Source organism: Rhodnius prolixus, unplaced genomic scaffold, assembly GCF_049639745.1.
Source record: "Rhodnius prolixus isolate KJV_2025 unplaced genomic scaffold, Rpr scaffold_1, whole genome shotgun sequence".
NCBI lineage: Eukaryota > Metazoa > Arthropoda > Insecta > Hemiptera > Reduviidae > Rhodnius > Rhodnius prolixus.
In genome coordinates this window covers 35,665,836-35,686,270 of record NW_027411581.1, presented here as the reverse complement: position 1 = coordinate 35,686,270, position 20,435 = coordinate 35,665,836, and the positions used below count along the sequence as shown (strand labels likewise).

The 20,435-nt window shown below is 36.0% G+C and overlaps 1 protein-coding gene and 1 long non-coding RNA gene across 5 annotated transcripts in view; one reads left to right on the top strand and one right to left on the bottom strand.

The window, feature by feature from the left end:
* Window positions 1-20,435, top strand: part of LOC141448111 (uncharacterized) — a 126,135-nt gene that overhangs the window by 55,172 nt on the left and 50,528 nt on the right. For 3 of the 4 annotated variants that reach the window (XR_012454852.1, XM_074116203.1, XM_074116193.1), the window contains exons 23-30: window positions 1,481-1,642; window positions 2,292-2,535; window positions 4,058-4,209; window positions 5,781-5,968; window positions 7,532-7,721; window positions 9,153-9,385; window positions 11,192-11,288; window positions 13,347-13,507. Coding sequence is in view for 3 of the 4 variants with exons in the window: in XM_074116203.1 (XP_073972304.1) it covers window positions 1,481-1,642; window positions 2,292-2,535; window positions 4,058-4,209; window positions 5,781-5,968; window positions 7,532-7,721; window positions 9,153-9,385; window positions 11,192-11,288; window positions 13,347-13,507 (1,427 nt within the window). In the remaining variant the exon portion in view is untranslated. The remainder of the gene's footprint in view (window positions 1-1,480; window positions 1,643-2,291; window positions 2,536-4,057; window positions 4,210-5,780; window positions 5,969-7,531; window positions 7,722-9,152; window positions 9,386-11,191; window positions 11,289-13,346; window positions 13,508-20,435) is intronic. The other variant, XM_074116214.1, reaches the window with a different exon arrangement.
* The window catches only part of LOC141448121 (uncharacterized), a 36,742-nt gene that overhangs the window by 3,005 nt on the left and 13,302 nt on the right, over window positions 1-20,435 (bottom strand). Inside the window, exon 3 of the long non-coding RNA XR_012454853.1 lies at window positions 10,523-10,641. This is a non-coding gene — a long non-coding RNA (uncharacterized lncRNA). The remainder of the gene's footprint in view (window positions 1-10,522; window positions 10,642-20,435) is intronic.

Below are 20,435 nucleotides of genomic sequence, written 5' to 3'. Positions count from 1 at the left end.
TGTGATTTATCTTTAAAATAAATAAATGGAAAGTGAGTGTTGGTCTATTACTATTGTAATTTGAATTACGGATTTAAAACAAAATTTCAGTCATCAATTCGTATTACATCAGAATAAGAGAGCCCAAATTACACAGAGTTAATAAAAAATGAAAACCTTGTAATATTAATTCATTTTCAAACTTTAATTTAACGCAGTCCCTTAATTGAGCACTTGTCAAGAAATTTTAAGATCAAAATTTGATCTAATAATTAATAAAGCACTTAAGTAATAATTGCTTGCACTAAAAATATGCATATCTTTATCTATTTCATTTTACATTTATATAACATTCAGGGTAATCGATCTAGGCATAAATTAATTTAATAATATCTACAATTATATTATCGTATATATAGTTAGTAGTATATGTATAGTAACATATACTCATGTACATATACAATATACACATATTTAACGCTGTATACTTGACAAAGAATATCCAACCAATCGAATCAAAGCATGAACTTAAACCGACGGTATTTAGCTTCCTATTGATGCTATAAATTTGCAGTTAAATTTGACGTAAAAAAAAATCGGTAATGTGTTATGTAGCGCAAGCATTTTTTAAAAAATATTTTGAATTTCCCAGTGTCTTTTTTTTATTTATTTATTTTTAAGTAGCGTTTCATAACAAACCTATGCATTAGTTTTTTGATACCTCTTTTTAAAATCTACCAAAATTAAATGAAGCTAGTCTCTTAACTGAACAAAAAAATATTTTGTAGATGAAGAAAGACCAGCCAGCATAAGGGTCTGTGACATCTAATAAATTCTAAACGATATTGAAAATTTATTGCAGTAAAATTACTTAAATAATATCAATGAAGTATTAATGAAATGTTGGGTACTTGTTGATTTGTGACTCTTTTGTCGTTTAACCGGCCCTTACAATTAACTTTTAAAATGTAAGTTTTTATTAAGGAGATAATTTATACAGGTTAATAAAATAAAATTCAGTTCCTCAATGTAGATGAGAGTTCATTGAGAGGGGAGTCACCAGTTCCATAAACCCTATCATGGGAAGTTCTTCATTCAGAACTATTTCGCCTCAGTGGGAACAGCCGAATTCGCACTATTAGACTTGGCCTGGTTTGCTTGAGCCAAGTTAGATTTAGGCGTTGTATTGTACATTGTATTGTATATTGTATACAGGCCTTAGTTATGAATAAATTGGCAGAACTGTAAAAATTGACTATACACTGGAATCACAAGAGTGACTTTATTTATTAACTTGAATGTGTTCATTAGCGTGGTTGTATTGTTCAGCGTGAATGTTTGTCAGTCTGAAAGTATTTATTTACGAAGTTTGCGATAGGGTGCGTTGAATTTACTCCGTAAGTATTGCTTCCCAGTCACTCTCATGTAAGGTTATGAACATGTGGCGTTATATATTTTATATTATTTTAAAATAATTTTAGTAAAATAAAATTTGTTTCAGAAATTTCTTAAGCAGTTCATTGATATTAAATTGGCTAAACGTGCCATAGACTACACTAACGAGGTGTCCCAACTTCCCAAACTCAAATATACCACGTTAGAAGCAGCATGTGAAGAATGCTCGCATATTCCGCGTCTGTCGGAAATTAAACTCAAACTGCGAGTAAATAGCCTTTAATTTTTTTTTTTCCTTAACTTGTTAAATAAATAGATATTTCTGTCTTTCCATATTGTGCATCCTAGACATTATACGTTCTTCACACTTAATGAGCTACTACAAGAAAGCCAATTCTGTAAGTGGTAATAAATTTCTAGGAAAATTTGTTTTGAGCACTTTAAGAAATGTTGAAATGTTGCAAATCGAGCTTTGTAATAAGAGAAGGTCCTGTTAGTGTTCTAACATTTTATTTTTCTAATTTTATATAAAACCCACCTTTCTCCATCTCTGAGCTTATGTTTGTGGTGTTAATTTTTCTTTGAAACTTTTCGCTGCGATTTTTAAGACCTAGTGATTTGTTGAAAAATCACAGATTGTTCTTCAATTCATTTTCATTAATTCTTCATCACATCTTCATCTTCAAGTTTATAGGCTTTCTTAGTCTTAAACAACTTGCAAAACGAGTTTTTTGTAGATAATTTTCTGCCTGAAGTTTTACTTTCATTTGCTTTAGTTTTTCCCCTGCTCCAGTTTTCACTAAAGTAAGAGTTAAGATGTACATTTTTAGCGAATACTCTCCAAACCCTTTAATCATCTTTACAATATATTGTGTTAGCGGGAGTATATAACATATACAAATTGATTTTTTTGCCAGGAATTTTTTAGAAATTATGGAGAATGCATATGGAAAAAGATCGACATTGCGGAGGCCGAAAATGAGTTAACTGAAATTGAAGAAGCTATTAGTACGTTGCCAGAATCTTTTAAACCACGCCAAGTGTGTACAAAAATTACTAAAACGGTACAAAATTGTGATCAATTACTTCAGCTAATTTTAAATTATCTACGTCGCCCATCTGTGAGAGAAAGACACTGGGAGCGAATTTTTGCAGTGTCAGGTAAGAAGGTCAAGTCAGTAATAATAAAATTACTAATGTAATAAAATTATTATTCAGTAATAATAAAAATCATAATCATAATATTATGATAAATAATCAATAATAATAATAATAATAATAATATATATATATATATATATATTTAAGAGGGGTGAAATGCAACTTACGCACATTGTGCCGGACTCCCTCGCTGCCTACCTGCTAAAACCTAAAACACCCCCCCTACATCCAAGCCTAGTTTGGATTTCAGCATTACATCAGGCTAGACCTTAATCCTGCCCCTGCTCAGGGGACCCTGTTCACACTGTATTCCATGTATCTTTTTTTAGAGACGAGTTCATCTCTTGCAAATCTAGCCACTAACGACCATTTAGTCCTGCAAGAGAGCATCGCCTCCACCATCATCTTAGGAGTCAATCGCCCGATTATCTGCTCCAAATCTCTTCTGAGGCGACCCCATCTCTCACAAACAAAAAATGTGTGGTAGGCATCACATTCCTGGACAATATAAGCAATCCTTTTGAGCCTCCTTACCCATCCTATTGTGGTATGCTCCAACAAAGCCATTAAACGAGCAGCAATTAACGCCGCGACATCATCTGCATAGCCCACTTACCCAGTCTCCTCAGGCATATTTTGTCTGAGTAGACTGTCGTAGGCTACGTTCCATAAATTCATCTTCGTAATGACATCCTTCATTCTATTTAACTCCATGTCCACTCTTACCAAGGCATCCTCTATATCTTGCTCTTCGAGAGAACCAATCAAATCGCCTGCAAGTACCCGCGAGAATGCCGGGGATTCACACTTCTCTTCAGTCACGCTGCTTGACCTCTTCTCTGACAGTGTATTTGATACCTCTTCTTGCTTCGGCTTATTCGTCCTCTCCATCACGCTCCTAAACACAGGCGAAGCGGAAGGCGGCGTTCTCTTTATTCTTGAGCTCCGCTGAAAAGACTCGTCAACCCCAAAGAATATTAACTACCCGCTTCTGACCACAACTCAGTAGTTGGTTGTAAACCCATTCATGAATTCTGACTGTTTACTGTTGACAGTATCTGTTATTCTCAAGCTCATTCGCTGGCGAGAATTTTCTTTTAAACATTAAACATCTTTGACCTCGCACTAGCTCCTTGATCAGCTATAACTAATTGTTCGTCAGAAGGCAAGCCAGCTCAAAGAGCTCTGGCGCCGTTGGCTAGCATGCTCGCTATCATTTTTAGCAGAGGCTTCAAGCAATTGGCGGCCGCTACAGCATGTTTTGATAAATTTAGGAACTTTTTCTCCTAAAATAGAAGATCTTTACTTTTTGTTATGCCCAGAAAAATATATATTTCTCTAGACATAAAAAAAATTAAATACACGTATGTGTAGTGCGTGAAGTTGGGGTGTTGTGTAAAGCTTATAGTGTTAGTAGGATGGGAAGCAGTGGGATGCTGATAAAGGAGCTAGTTCATTTTTTAAGGATTATGGTTACATCATTACTGTAATTGTAATTTTCATTGTTATTAATATTTTTTAGCACAAAGGAAGTCAGACGAAAATATTCTTCAATTAATGTTGATCGAACTGTATAAAATGAGATTATATTATTTAACCACTGATATACAAGAGATAGTGGAAGAAGCTGACTTGGAATATAGTTTGCAGAAGTTTATGATTCAATGTACCGAAGTAAGTTTCTTTAAGTTAAAAATAGATTAGGGTTGGGGGAGTTTGTTGTAAATAATTGTAACAATTTACCAGTCAGAGACTATTCTGCGTCACCACATTGTCTTACTGGTTCGCATTTTCCATTGTCCTCAGTTAGTTAAGTTCAAAAATTTTATCGGACCACAAGGAAGGCTATGGAGGTTAAATTATTTTTGACCCGCCTTCTTTAGAAACTAGGTTAGAATTTAACTACAAAGCCAGTAAAAAAAAGCACCACGAAGAGCCGTGGAGGGTCATTCTGGAGGTAGTAAACCGAGTGGGAGGCCTAGGCTGCGTTAGATGTGCGATGTGGAAGATGTTCTCTGGGAATTAAACGTAAAACAGTGGAAAAGAAAAGCTCTAGATAGAGTGGTTTGGGGTCGGGTATTAGCGGAGGCCAAGGTCCTACACGGGCCGTAATGCCACAGTTGAGTTGAGTTTAGTACTTCGCCTTAATAGGTATTAGAGCAGAAAGTCGCTTTAATGTTACGTAGAGGAGCCCAAATTTTATCAAAATCGGGTGTAAGATTTACAGAGTTATTAGTAATAATAATTTTTGAGGTGCCTCACATACAAGGAGTTTACTCCTCTCTCATTCGATGCACAGCGACTTTGATCCCCAAAACGCACATCTACATGAACTTCAGAATCGAATGATACCTCATTCATGAAAATGGCCTCTAGCACCTTTCTTTTTGAATATATCGAACTGCGGTTTCCGGTTTCTTTCATTACTTTTTATACTCAAAACTATGTATGAAAATGTGAGGGGGGGGGCATCTGCGAACCCTTACATTTCGACGCGCGTCTGCCGCGTGTGCGAGCAGGAATCTAAAATCAGGTTACATATGCTGAAACTAGAGGTAACAAATTTTTCCTCTACCATTTTTTGCTCAGATTAACCATTTAAGCATGAAATGCATTTGAGCCATCTTAAAATTAACGCTCTGTATATGTCAATATACACAATGTACATATATACATATATACGTACTATGTACATACATATATACTATGTATATACATATACACATATTGGGCTAGTGTTGGTCTAGTGGTCATGAGCGTGGTTTTGTAAGTGAGATCCTCAGTTCGAATCCCGCGTATTACTACTTTTTATTTGTAAGGGAAAATTATTTATATATATATATATATTTAAACTATCCGGTAAGACAGTTGTATAAGGGTTGATCGTCAAAAACTGCACGAAAAAACGTAACGTTGAAAAACACCTAACTTTAGCTATTTTTTTCTCTTTTTATATAAAAGATAAAATTCCCAAATTTTCTTTAAATTATAAGGCAAATCCTCGTTTATGATTGTAATTTTTTGTAACACACAGATCTTGTAGATTCATAAACAATTTTATTAAGCCACACCACTTATATATCAGGACCAATTAAAAATGCCAATCCAAGATGTCCCACTTATTTCCCACTATCTTTGCCTCTGTATATTGGGCATTTCGAGATTTTGGTTTGAATTTTGGTCTGAAATCTTTGGTACAAAGTTTAAATTTCCAATTTTTCAATATTTTTTTTTTTTTTTTTCAGTTCTGGTCCAACTACCTGTTCGATACAACAAATCACTGTGTGGAAGTCGTTAATGAGGGCCCACATGGTGACGGAAATGTTAGAGGTAAAAGAAAGATTAAAAGAGGTAAAACGATATCAAATTTCGAGCCAATAAAAACAGCGCTTGACGATTATTTGACGACCTTGCAAGTTAAACAGACTTTTCAGTGAGTGAAAACTATAACCAGTTTTTTAATACTTCCTTACCTTATCTGACGCTACTATGAACGTTAAAAGAGTAAAAGGTTTCTTGTAATCTACGTTTTGGCACAGATGTCACAAGGTGTTCTCCAGTTGCCTTTTTAAGATGTGAAAGTGTGTTCCAAGTTTTCTTCTTTATGTGAATATTATACATTAATAAGCTTCTTGTTATATTTGGTCTATTGTTTATTTGTGTGTTAATTTTTTTTACATTTTGTTGAGCTTTATCTGCCAGTGGTCTATTGTGGTGTAATGGGATGTTGAATGATGTGTTATGATTGAAGTTACACTATTGAAACTGTGAAAAAATGCATTCTACACATAATGCTCTAGTATAAGTATTGGATGTAAGTTAAGTTTAGATTATTCCGTCGGGTTTGGCCAGCCAGATTTCTCCGTGACTGAGGAGAACTGTTGTTGCAATCTCTAGATGATGCATTCCATCAGAGAAACAAGGATGGTCCCACAGGAAAAAAGGGATATGATGTTGCTAATTTAATTGAAAAATAGAAAATATTTGTTTTTTAAATTTATTTATCGAAAAACTTACAACTGCAAAATTAGCATCCAGTAAATGTGATGAAGATGAGCGTAAGTGTGTAGCAGTTGTCCACTAACAACCCTCTAGATATTGTCAAGCTATGTGGAATGAGAGATATGCAGGTGAAAGATAGTGAGTGAGATAAGGAATAGAGAACAACTTGAGCTGAGCGAGATGAGAGGAATTGACTAAGTAATAGCGCTGAGTGAGAATAGTGACTGAATGAGAAGAGAGAGAGATATTTACAAATTTACAAAGAAAAAATTATAAATCAATTTTAGAGTAGATCCAAGAGTAGATCTCTTGGCCACCTCCGTCTCAATCTTCTATTACAATTCTCAGTAATGGAATGGGAAGAAAGTTCTTTGATTAATGGATTGTAGTGGAGAGAGAGAGAGAGAGAGAGTTATGCAATTTTTTGTACCGAGATGTGATGGGGTCGCGTATAAAAGGAACATTGAGATCTTTTGAGATCATGGTCTGGTTAGAAACGTAAAATGGTGATTCTGCGAAGAATTTTGGATTGGAGTGTTTGTAGTCGGTTATAATTAGAGCGCTTGGAAGAGCCCCACACTTCTATTCCGTAAGTCCATAAAGATTTCATTATGTGTTGTAGATGAGCACTTTATTGTCTAGGTAGAGTAAGATGGGAACGCTTGTCGAGTAATCTTGAGAACAGTTTGTAACGTCGCTTTAGTTTCCTGTCTCTTAAGTTTAGTATGTACATTCCAAGTGAGTCTTTTGCCAAAAAATAGAAAAAATCAAACAACCGATTACTGCTGTCAAATTAAACAATGTACATCCTACTCGCTGTTATTGATTACTTATCTCCAACTCAAATGGAGGCCAGTCACCAGGAAGAAAATACTACTTTACATAACAGTTTCTTTAATATATTAATCAAATTCTAAGTTTGAAGAAAAGTTGAATTAGAATTAAAATTAATTCTGTTTAAGAATGCGTGTATTTAATAGATTTTTTTATTTAGGTGTGCTGTGATACATTGTACATCTATTATTAGATGGAAAGATGAGCTGTCCCGTTGTGTGGATGTTATCAATGAATTAGAGAAAACACAGAATTCATTGATAATTTTAGAACAAATCCTTTGCCGCAATGTGTTTAACAAAACGAAAGCAATACAGCTATTTATGGATGTAGATGCTGGATTTCATAAGGTAACAGCACACTGTTTATGAAATTTTTAAGAACAATTTTAAATAAATAATAATAATAATAGTGTTTGTTCCAAAAATTAAAAAGAAAATTAAATTCGGAGTAGGATTACTTTCACAAAAGTAAATAAATAATATAAAATAAAATAATAATAATATTTTTTCTCTTAAAACGCCACCTTAACCTGGCAATCCTTTCAGCTTTCTTGTGTGTACAGAATACAAAAATGATGAATGTGTATATTGTTGTCAGCAGCTCGATCGTTCCCTAGGCCAAAAGATGCAATTAGGTCTATGCATATTGTTAGGCTTAGTGCAGCAGGAGCCACGAACTTTAAAATAATTGGGCTGGTAGCTGGCGAATAGTGAAAGCGCCGGCATTCGCTCGTTTTACACAAGAGTTTGAATTAACCTTCAACTCAAGTCTTTATTTGAGGATAGAACTTTTCTATTTCTGTCTTCACTTGATTAAAATATATATACGATATATGTTTAGAGTAATGGATCTTTCTTGCCCAAATTTATTTTGATTTTCCCTATTTTTTCTGATGTTTTCTATAAATTCTTGTTATGTTTTGTTAGGCATAGACAATTTAGAAACCAACCACATTTCCAGCTAGTATCTAGTATCTTCCTTTGAATGTATAACTTAGGCGCTTCTATATTTTTTAAATCCTTAATTGTTGGCGCCACTCAAACTGAAATTGTTCCAGCGTGTAGTGTGCCATTTTCATTACTAATTTCTTGCTTTATTAAAATTTTCTGTTTTAAATTTTTGATTACCTATTTGTTTTAACTTTACTAATTTTCTGTTTTTTCAATGTGCTTTTGATTTTCAATTGTATCTGTGAGCTGAAACAAATATTATACTATTCGCCTCCGTCCACGACACCTAGTAAATGGTAGTTGGACGTTAAGCCCCGCCTGAAAAAATAGGCGATTACTTTATTTTACTTCATGGGAGTTTGAACATGAAGCAAATTTATTAGCTGAGTAGCATTGTTGAGATTCATCTGAACGGTTTACTTAGAAAATAATGGCTTAGAAAAAATAAAAAATCAATTTTATTAAAACCAGAATATCAAAATGAAAAGCCCTAGCCCACCGTAGCCAAAATTCCAATTAATTTACGATATATTGGCAAAGACGCGTCAATCTTATAATAAAAAAAAAATTTATTCTCCTCATCTTGCCTTAGAAGTGATACTTTTTCTGTGTTTATTATTATTATTGTTATTGATGATTAATTAACCAGCCGTATTACCAGCGGTTAAACTGCCTTTAAACTTAAGTTCTAAATTTTTGCGAGTTAAGGATTTATTCCTAGAGTATGCATTGGTGGAAAGAAATTGTCAATTAAATCTAAATATCATAAAAAGAGAAAGCAATGTAAAGTTTATCCACAGATTTTTGTTTTGTTTTTTGTTTATGTAGATCTTCATCAACATAGACGGGTTCGTCTCTCGAGAGGATTCCGAGGGGGAAAAGATTATTATGGGAATGATTTCTTCTGAACAGGAGATACTCTACTTTGGCAGTACTATTGACTTGAAAGACTCTACGGAAGAATTGATGGCGAAGTCTCTTAGGTTCATGAAATGTGGCTTGAAAACCCAAATTATGCAGTGCACTTATGATCTGACTAATGAGGATTCACCTGACTGCGAGTAAGTACAAATCCAATATAATAGCTTGTAAAGAAAAAGACTTTGCATCATGAAAAAAGAAAATATGCTCCATAATAAAACAAAAACCACACCCACCAATAAATAATACGTCTATCAATAAATAGTATGTAACACCAATATTGTACTATTGTATCCGGATACCAGCAGAGTTGTAGAGTCTCCGAGCACAAAGCACAGGTTTAAACAAATACTATTTTCCCAATAAATTATCTTGTTGAAATAAAAGTAACTAAAAGACAAAAGTCAAATATATGAAACAGAAACATCCAACCTGTGGCGTTGGCGAATAAAATGCATCCAATTCACATTCTCTATGGTTGTATTTGGATGAAAAAATATTTTATCATGGATTATTCATAAAATATGGAGTGGTTTGAATTGTATTTGTAATGCAGTTTGATGTTTGCAATGAATCGGTAGAAACATTCTTCTCTTTCAAATATGTATTTTTAAAAAAAGAAATCAAAAATCAAAAAACCATCACTACAGCCTTAGCAAAAATATGCGAATTGGGTAGCCAATCTGTTACACTAAATTACTTAAGGGCCGGTCTAAAATGTTGCCGCTGCTACGGTTCATAGGTAATGGGCATGTTTTTGATTTGTACCATTGCGTGGAGTCAAAAATCTCCGGAAGTATTTACTTATATTCACTTAAACCAGCTAATCAAAATATCTCAAAAAAAGTTAAATGTTCAAAGAAAACGAAAGTAAGTGTTCTAGTTTACGGAAATAGAAATAATAATGGTTAAACGTCACGCCTTTGATTTTCAGGAATAAACCTGCAAATTTTATTTCTGACTATTCGTGTTTTCAAAATGCCATGAAAAATTTAACATTTAACAAATTAAACTTTAACAACCAAAAAAAAAACGCAAACTAATTGAGGTCTCTTTTTTAATTTTAATCAGAAAACAAATGTGGAAATAATTAAAAAACATTAATAAATAACTTGTGAACTTCTAAATTAAAAACTAAACACTTATAATTCTTTATGTTCTTCCGAAATTAAGCAGTAATTTGGGTCCCTGAATTTCCAATCTATATTTTATTCACTTTCCAATCTATATTGAGCTAAGATAAGCTTACTTTTCAAAAAAAAGAATGGCACACTTACCTTGGAGCTTTGGTAAACATACTGCAAGGCGCCTGGACGCTCAGCCTCTCTCGCTCTTAGTTCTTCTTCACTCTTCCCAAATCCTATTCCTGAAGGTAATTTGTCGGGAGCACACCCTCCTGTGAAGTTAAGAAGTGAAATTGAGTAATAGAATTAACTCCAGATGAATCCGGTTAGCCGTAAATAGAGAAAATAAAAAATTATTCAATACCTGTTCAGAGCTTACTGCGTGAGTCAAATTGTTTTTTTTTTTACGACGCTTATCATAATAGAATACCTTTTTAAATATCAATTCATTTTACAAAAATATCGTATATTTTATTTCCTTTTTCTTAGTTTTTTTTGTCCTATAATTCCGTTATAGTAAATAAAACTTAAACGTTTAATAAAATAATCGTTTATGCAACAAGTCATGCAATCATGCTTCCACTACTAATAATCCCAAAATGTTATGTTACAAAAAATAATATTATGGTCTCGTTTCCTATAGTAACTATAGAGTTCACATCATCTGCTTGTGTCAGAGATACAAGATAAAGTAAGTTTTTACCAATAACCTGCAGTGTAAAATAAGCTAATTCTAGTATCTTTTACTTATTCAGTCTGACTTCTAAAAGGTCAGAGAAATAAAACACGTAGAAAAACTAATTCCGATATTTTTACTAACAGCGTTACTTGGATGCGAAATAACCTAGGAGTTGCCAGTCTGTCAGCGCATTTCGTGAGGTGGACTCAAGATGTTGAAGATTCTTTCAAAAAGCAACTAGTAATTTCTTTTTTATTATTGAATAATGATAAAATTATTTTATATCTTGCAACACATTTGGTGTAGCATATAAAGGCAAATCAGTCAAAATTTCTTTGAATTAAAAACTGTGTCTGCGTTGCCGTCTACCGACCTAGATAATACCTGTAACTCCAATAATACCAATACCGAGACACCCTCAGATATCACTCACCACAATATTTTTTTCTCAATCCAGTACAATTGAAAAAATGTATATATTAAAAACAGAAAGTAACACCTCTTACTTCTAGCGGCGTAGAAGGTCGAATGTAGATCAGTTAACAAAATAAACAATTAAGAGCAATAATTTTTAATTACTTTTAACTAAACATAATGTATTAAAAAGTTATTGAGATTTATCACTAGCATGGATTTCCATTAATTAATTAATTTATTTTTTGAGTCGAAATATTCAGTACAATGCAGTTCACAGAGTAATAAAGTTATAAAGTTGATTTAGCCATTTTGTTTCGTTTAAAGACTTTTCATTGTCGAGAATATGCTTTCAACGTGCACAGATTCGTTATTCTGGTCGGTTTTACTATGCTATCATATTTTAAATTGCCATAACTTTTAAATTACCTAATCGATTAGAATTTTTTTTTTTTTTTTTTAGTAGCACAAGTACTATAAAAATATGGGGGAAAATATATTCAGTGGCTCACAGTCAAATTGATACACCAGGTTATTTGTTAGAAATTGTTGAATAAGTAGATCAAAATTATATTTAATTGAAAAAAAATTCTTTATTTCAATTAATAAACATCCTGGTAATATGTTCTTTGTGTGAAAACAAATAAAAATGAACCAATGATTTATTAATAAGAATAAACCCATTTTTTTACAATTGACTAAACTCACAGTGAAAATGATACACCGTTCTTTGCCCCTATATGTGTGTATTTGTTTACTTCAAATTGTTTTCTCCTCTGGTTTAATTGTTTAAATTGTTTTCTAAACTCTTCTGGCGAAATCATTTGGTTCTCTTCAGAGACAATATCTGCCGTTTATTTGAACTTTTCCAGTAATGGGAGTACATACAACTATTAAAGAGCATGAATTGGTCATTAAACATATTAATGATGAGAAATCGCTGAACGAAATAGCCGAAATAACTAAAAAAAGCCGTTCAACTATCCAGCATATAGTGGAGAGGTACAAAAAGGAAAACCCCATTGCCAGGAAAAAAACTAAATCCACAAAAAAATATTAAATGACAGGGATGAGTGGTGGATCCTTAGAGAAGTGAAAAAAAAAATCCATTCCTGAGTGCACCAAAAATAGCCGTAGAACTATCAAAACGTTTAGGTCAGTCAGTAAGTCCAGAAACAGTCCGACGTGTGCTAAGAAGAAACAAATTTCATGAAAGAGTAGCGCGAAAGAAACCTTTCAGTTAGAGTATAATTTGCAAATGAATGTTTATTAAAGGACCCCGAGTTTTGTACTACTGTAATATAGTAGATTTAATATTTTCGGGTCCGATGGACGTTCCTATCTGTGGAGGAAACCAGGAGAAGAACTTGCCAAATCAAAATTTCCGCCCAACTGGGAAACATGGGGGTGGCAGTGTTATGGTGTTTTAGGGCTTTTTATTTATCTACTCAAGTGTATCAATTTCACTGGGAGCCACTGTATATTGTTCCATTTGAAAAAAAAGTTGGATGCTGTATCTCGGGATATTGGGGTTTAAATAAAATGGGTCAATCACTGAAAATAAACTAGACTAAAAATGATTAAATACGTGTTTTTTATTTTTTCGAAATTTCCCGCCGTTTAAAAAAAAGTTGGTTTAGCATATAACTCTGGTCACCCTGTATATTATATTATATGTATACAATACAGTAAATTGTATTGCGCGAATGTCTTCGATTCTTTTTTTATTAAATAACCGGAACAAAATCATATTATAGCCGGGATCAATCCTTTAAAACGGACACTGTCAAATGGAGGCTATGTAAGGGTTGTTATAACTAAGTGCATTATGTATTGACCATTATTTTATTCAACATACCATACAAGTATTCTTTAATTTTCCAGGATTTAACAAGATTGCGTTCTAAAGTCCGCCGACAGTTTGATTCAATACAAAACCTACTCCGTTCTGATGCGATCAGCCAAACTGACAGAGATAAATTTGTCTTGTACTATTTATTCTTTTCTCAAATTCGAGAAGTATTTGAGAGCCTCTTGCAAGAAAAGTAATTGGATTTATTTATTAAAAGTATAATTTTATTAGAAATAAAAATAGAATTAAGAATATTCTTGCTGGAAGTCACCGATCCGATAACTCCGGAAAGTATCGCTGGACGGATGCTGGAAGACAAGGAAGCTTGGGCGAAGGTCTCTTCCTTTATAAAAAAGATATTAATAAGGAAAAGAAAGGATGTGGAATAATTACAGGTTCGGCGGAAGAGTGAACAAGAAGGGAAGCCAAGTATACGAGGCGCCATCCCAATGTAATGTTATTTAGCGGACCCAGGTTGGACATTTTTAAGCCTGAAAGGGAGGGGTATTTTGGTGAGTTGAGCACCACCATTCATGACAGATCATAGAAAAGTCTTAGGCTTTTTTCCCCCTCACAAAAAAAAGTACCTGATTAGTCATTTAGATTAATCTATTGATTGCATTATGGCTGCGCTACAGAAGCTGTTCTACTACTCCAACTCGTAGAGGCACATGGCTGGGCTCAGTTCTATAATAGAAGTAAAAACCAATAGACTCAACCCTAAAGCTGCAGTGATTTGCATCGCCAAGGTAAACGGCGACGAGAACTGTTAAACCCCCAAAATACATCTATAGTAAGTTCGATAATCCGTATGAAAGTTATGTATTAGGGACTTGGTGGCATGATAAATTTGCGCAACAGGTCTTCATAAAGAGAGGGCTTAAAATTCGTGTACATCCCTGGCGGTTGTAAATACTTTCTTGTTGGTAGTAAATAGCAATTCTGTGTAAGAAATTAAACCGCAATGCCGTGCTTTCTCTTAAGAAAGTAATAAACCTTAAATGGCGATTACAGTACTTCTTTCTTAAAGGGCGAAGAGAACTCAAACTGCGAATAAGGCAGGATTGCAATACTTCCTGCACAACTTAATCAAAATCGGTTTTGCAAGATTGCAAAAAATTAATTAATTAATTAATTTTTCTTTTATTTATAGGACTCTCGTCTTGTTTCAAATACAGTTGGGTAAAGCATAAATTATTACAAATTGCATATTATATCAGCTTCCTGATTATACTCCTTCGTATATTTTTCACTTGGAGACGGGACTAAATCCTCTTTTTGTACATACTTTTGAACTTCATGCCCGGTACACAGGAATAGTTCTGAGTATGGATCTTCATAGATATCCCCGGATAGTTGCTGAGGAAGTTATAAAAGAAGGTACCTCCTGGATTTGGCTGGTAAATATGAAGTGTCAATCAATTTTAGCACAACTGATGGCGCCACCCTCAGTTCTCAGATTGGGAGCTTGGTAGACCAAGTGAGGGTGAACGCAAAAAATAAATTTAAAGAAAGAGCAAGCTCCACTCATAGATTTACAATTTATAAATTGTTAGATCATGACGTGAGATGTGCTAATTTACTCAGTGAGGGGTAGACACTCTCAATAGTTTATCTTCTGTTCGTTGGGCTCTAAAACTGAGAGGAGAACTGATGAAACTTAATTATAAGCCCTATGACCAACAACAGTCTGGTGTATCGTAGAATGCCCTCTATGTAATCTTGAGGAGAAGGAGGATACTTTCCACTTTGTTGCTACCTGCCTAGCCCTGTCGCCTATTCGTTTGGCAGTTTTTGGAGAGAGATATCTCTCTTTAGAAAGATTTGTAAACGTGATGAATGGTATAGATTGGCCTCAACTCATCCATTAAGCAACTCATTCTTGGAAGTTTAGAGGAAAATTCCTCAATGAGCCTGTTTCCTGATTTTGCAATCATCTGAGAGGAGCTTTTGTACATTCAAGAAAGTGAATGAACTTTGGAAAATTCATCTATTTTCTCCCTTTTCCAGTTTTTGTTAGTCAAATCTGTATTTAAAATGTTTTTGTTTTAATCATTTGTTCAATGTTTTGTAAAATCATTAATTTCAACTTTTTTTTTCTTCCCCCCCCCCCAACTGTGAATATGTTTCAAACTCCGGCAGACGGTAGAAACCATGCCGTTTAAAGTTGTTTTTTTTTGTTCTGTATTGTACCTTGTATTTTGTTTTTTCATTTAAATAAACTTTATTACTACTACTACGTATGAAATCAATATCACAAAAAACTGAGAAAAACACTTAACTACTAAATTACAAACACCGATAAAACATAATATGTTTGAATTATGACATTGATATATGTTCCAAAAGAATAGTTCATGGTATTTTAATTTCTTGAACATAAGTAACATATAAAGATAAATAAAGCCGAAAAAATTAAAGAAGAAATAAAATATGAATGAATGAATTAAATTTTTAATTTATTAACTGTTCTCCTAAAGTTAAACATTCACACAGATAACAGAATACAGTTTTCATTGCAACTCTACTGCACTGAGCTAATACAAAAGGTAAACTTGAAAGGCGCTCTGTCCTTATACTTTTCACGGGTGCCAAAATATGCGGGACAAACCATGAATATATGGAACAAATCCTCTTTTATTAGAGAACATTGCCACATAAGAGGCAGTTACTGTTCTATTCTGTAGGTGGTATTTCTTAATTTTAATGACAGTGTATTGATAGACCTAAGTTGAGCAAATAAACGTGTGTATGATACAGGTAATTGTGTGAGAAGATATTGTGTTCAGCTTTTGTTGTATAGCTGAGGGTAAAAATTACTACAAGTGGAGTTAAGTAATCTATCCAAATCTTGATCCACAAGAAATTCTATAGCTTCACGTATTGCTTCTATTAAATTTATATACATCTGTGAAACGGAACATTCAGAAAAAAATTACTCAGTAACATATTATTGTAATATTTATTAAGTAATAACGGTTTCCATTTTAGAGACATAGATTGATCTTCTGGAGCAGTAATATCGTTAGAGTTAGAATAGTTTTGAGCTGATATTAATTCCATCAAAAGAATAATATAATCAAATGGAGTATACAATTGGATAACTTTAAATCTGAAACGCAGGGTCGGCTGGTATACAGTCGTATGGGTTTAGCGCACCCACGGAACCCGAGCTCAATACCATACATGTATACACATTTACATATTTGAAACTTACGCATTCACACACACACACACCCACACCTCACAATTTCACAAACGAACATACACACTTGCAGACACCCCAAAATCCTCGTGTTAGGTTACGAGCCGGGCGGTTTGTGGGCGGGGGTATCGGCCCCACTGAGCACCAGGCCGAACTCAGTGTGTAAGTAGGCCTCCTGATAGTAAGAACGCTCTGCCGAAGGAGTAGTGTAGATCGTCCACAATCGTGGAAACCTTTGGTCGGAAACGACTAAAACCCAAATTTCAACCGGCTTAGAAAATAATGGAGAATCTTCATTAGTAAAAAATAAAACAATAAGGCTCTGGATCCGAAAATTCTATTTTCGGGAACAAAATTAGGACGGCAATTTTTCGTAATGTCTTGTTTAGACGAAGGGAAAAACTTTGAGCCCTTTTGGCCCTACAAAGTTTTCACCTTCCTAAAAAATGTTTGCCCGGGGATTAAAACCAAAAAACTTAGTATCGGTTCCCTGCTTGTACAATAGAAACCAGTGTTACAAATGAACGAGCGAAATCATTGTTACCCTTAGAGAAGTATGAAGGATTAAACGTTAAAATCAAATTGCACAGAAGTTTAAATATTCTAAGGGTGTGATTTCGAGTTATGATTTGCTGAACTGCACAGAGGAAGAGATTTTGAATGAATCAAGGTCGCAGGGTGTAGTTGAAGTGAAGAGATTGTATAAAAACAATTCAATGAAAAGAAACCAACCCCAGCACTTATTCTCACATTCGGGGGAGCTCAACCTCCAGAAAAAATTACGGCCGGGTACTTGTCATTACCAATGAGGCATTACATTCCGAACTCTTTACGATGCTTTAAATGAAGGACGTTAGGACATATGCAAATAATTGCACTGTTGGTGACCGTTGCAAGCTCTTCTCGGGCTCTATCCACCAGAATGAGTGTCCAACTCCGCCGATATCTATAAACTGCAAAGGCCCATTTCATTCCCCGTTATCTGCAGAATGCGAAATCTTTAAAAAGGAAAAAAGAATAAAGGAACTTAAGGTAAAAGAATGCATCAGCTACAACGGAGCATTAAAGAGGGTGAAAGCTGAAACAGATAGACCCTAAAACAGCTGAATTAGCTATGCAGAGTGTGTTTCCCAAGCATCTAGACCAAGAAATTTGAAGACGTGATAATGCGGCTTACAGCAGTAGTAGAAGTCCTAGCAAAAAGTGTAGAAAGGCTAGAAAATAAGTTTTTTAATAAAATATAATTTTTTGTTCTTTCTTTTTTTATTGGGGCGGTCTCCGAGCGCTAGCTCATACCCGCCCCACGTACACACCTCTACCGCTCAACATAATGACCCCTCAATACACACAGATCCCGTCAACAAAACCAACAGCCACAAACAATCACATCAACAACAATAATAACAATAGAAGTATTAATAACAATCACAATAGAAGTATTTACAACAATCACATAATTACAAATAAATAAAACAAAATAAGAACACACACTCGCACACACCCAACACAAACTCGAAAAACCGCACAAACCAAACCCCCAACAACATGCTCCAGCCAACCAACCAGATCCACGACATCATCTTCCAACCACCGAGGTCATCCACCTCTCAAAGGCCGCCTGCGCAAATTCGCGGAAAGCCGCATTTGCCGACGCGTTTTCCAATAAAAGGGGAAAACGTCTCCAGTTACGCAGAACGGGAATCCCACCCACATAATACTGCGCAAATTATTATTAAGATCACATTGCATAATAACGTGCTTCGCTGTCTCTGGATCTCCACACGCGCAATATGGGTCCGTTGCTAAGCCCATCTCGAACATTTTGGCCCGCAACATACCGTGCCCTGTGACCAGTCGTGCAACTGCCCATGGCATCTCAGTGGAAACCAGCCGCCTACCCTTAGTAGTTCTTCCCTTAGTTGACGCTCGCCACCTATTCCTCCATTCCCGACTCAACTCCTCTTCCACTTCGCCATACATCCTTTCCCTAAACCATAACCGGTAATTTTTGGTCATATCAGCCACCGAAAATCGTACGGCTCTTACCATGGGTACCCGCACCTCTGTGCTCCTTTGCAAACCATACCTCACGGCGGCCCTAACCACCTCTAAGTCCAATGGCAAGCACCCCTTGAGCACCTGCAAAGCCTCCGTGAATGTGGTCCGGCTATAACGCCCCATGAGCAACAGAATAGAACGTTGCACGGCCATAATGTGCATCCTCACAATCGCGGTCCTCACCCTATGGGCCCAAACCGACGCACAGTAGGTCACCTGAGCGACCAGAACCCCGCGGTATAAGGTACTCTCTACCCTCCTTTTTTCAATCCCCATTCTCTCCTTGTTACCGACCTCAACTGTCCAACAAAAGAACTAGCCTTCCTTCTTAAATCCCTTACATGTGGCACAAAGCTTAATTTCGCGTCCAGGATCATCCCCAATTCTATCAGGACCCGGGGCCGACCTACTATTTGATCGATTAACCTGACCTGAGACACCCAACTCAGCCTATCGCCACAGTATCTGACTACTGGCTGACGAGTAGAGGCAAGCGTCCCCCTCAACAACATCGCCACCGTCTTTTTCGGAGCAATCCTTAGTTTATTATGCTTACACCATGTGCAAACATAATTCAAAGCTGACGTCGCATTAGCCTCCAATTGCGCCCTACTATTACCTCCTACCACAAGGTCTAAATCATCCGCGAATGCGACCCTACCCAGCAATTCCGGAACGTCACCAGCCAACAGCGTCCTCCGTAGACAATCCCCTCCTAAAGCCGAATTGGCAGACCTCTGCTCTCATATATCGTGGTTATTCTATCCATATATAGGCGTTCCAATATTTTACCCAAAATCGGTAACAAGCAAATGGACGGTAAGAGCTGGGAATATCCAACGGTCTATCTCCACCCTTCAGTATCAGTCTCGGCTCACCGATTTCCAGCACACAGGGAACACTCTCTCGTTCAGACAACAATTAAATACATTCACGAACGCCGTCGGACAAATCGACCACGCCCTCTTGATCATTTCCAAAGTAATTCTATCAGGACCCGGGGCCGACCTACTATTTGATCGATTAATCGCCCTCTCGATATCCTCCTCCTCGAAACAATCCACATCAGATGAGTCCTGATACAACCGATTCAGCCTTCGAGTCGCCTCCTGTTCTGGAGTGTCATCCTCCGGCAAATCCGCCGGAAAGACTGCGTCCAAAATAGAACAGACAGTAGTGGGCCAATCCAAGGAATAATCCCCCCCCCCCTAGCTGACATAACCGAAGTCAAAACTGAACCCCGGGAGACATTTCTAAACTTGTCCTTACACACCAAATCCCATGGAGATGCGTTACCTTCCTTCCTAATAAAAACTCTCCAACATTCAACCTTAGCACCATTCACCGCAGCGGTATACTTATTCCTTATCTGTCTATAGGTCTTCCAGACCAATCCAGAGGCCTCACACCGACCCAGCCGACGCCGCGATCTCTAAAACCTTTTCCTCGCCCGAACAACCTCCCGACGGAGGGTAGCTATCTCAGATGACCGCCAAGGAACCCCCTCCCAGCCACCTACGCCCACTTGGCAACGAAACACTCGCAGCCTCAACAATAGTTCTCCCCAAAATAGCGGCCCCATCCTCAGTCCCTAAGGGCTCTAGGTCATCAGCCCTTCTTTCAATCCCACAAGGAAAGCTTTCCTCAAACCAATTCCAATCAGCACGTCCACACTGGAAACGATCAACGTCCTCATATTTCCTCTGTACACACGAAACTACCGCGTCCATGACAATACACCGATGATCACTAGTTCACCAGGTCGGCTCCACCATCCACGTCCAATTCTATCGTAATGCCGACACGGAAGCCAAAGATACGTCAATGTTTGACTCCTCCGCAAACGACGAGAAGGTAG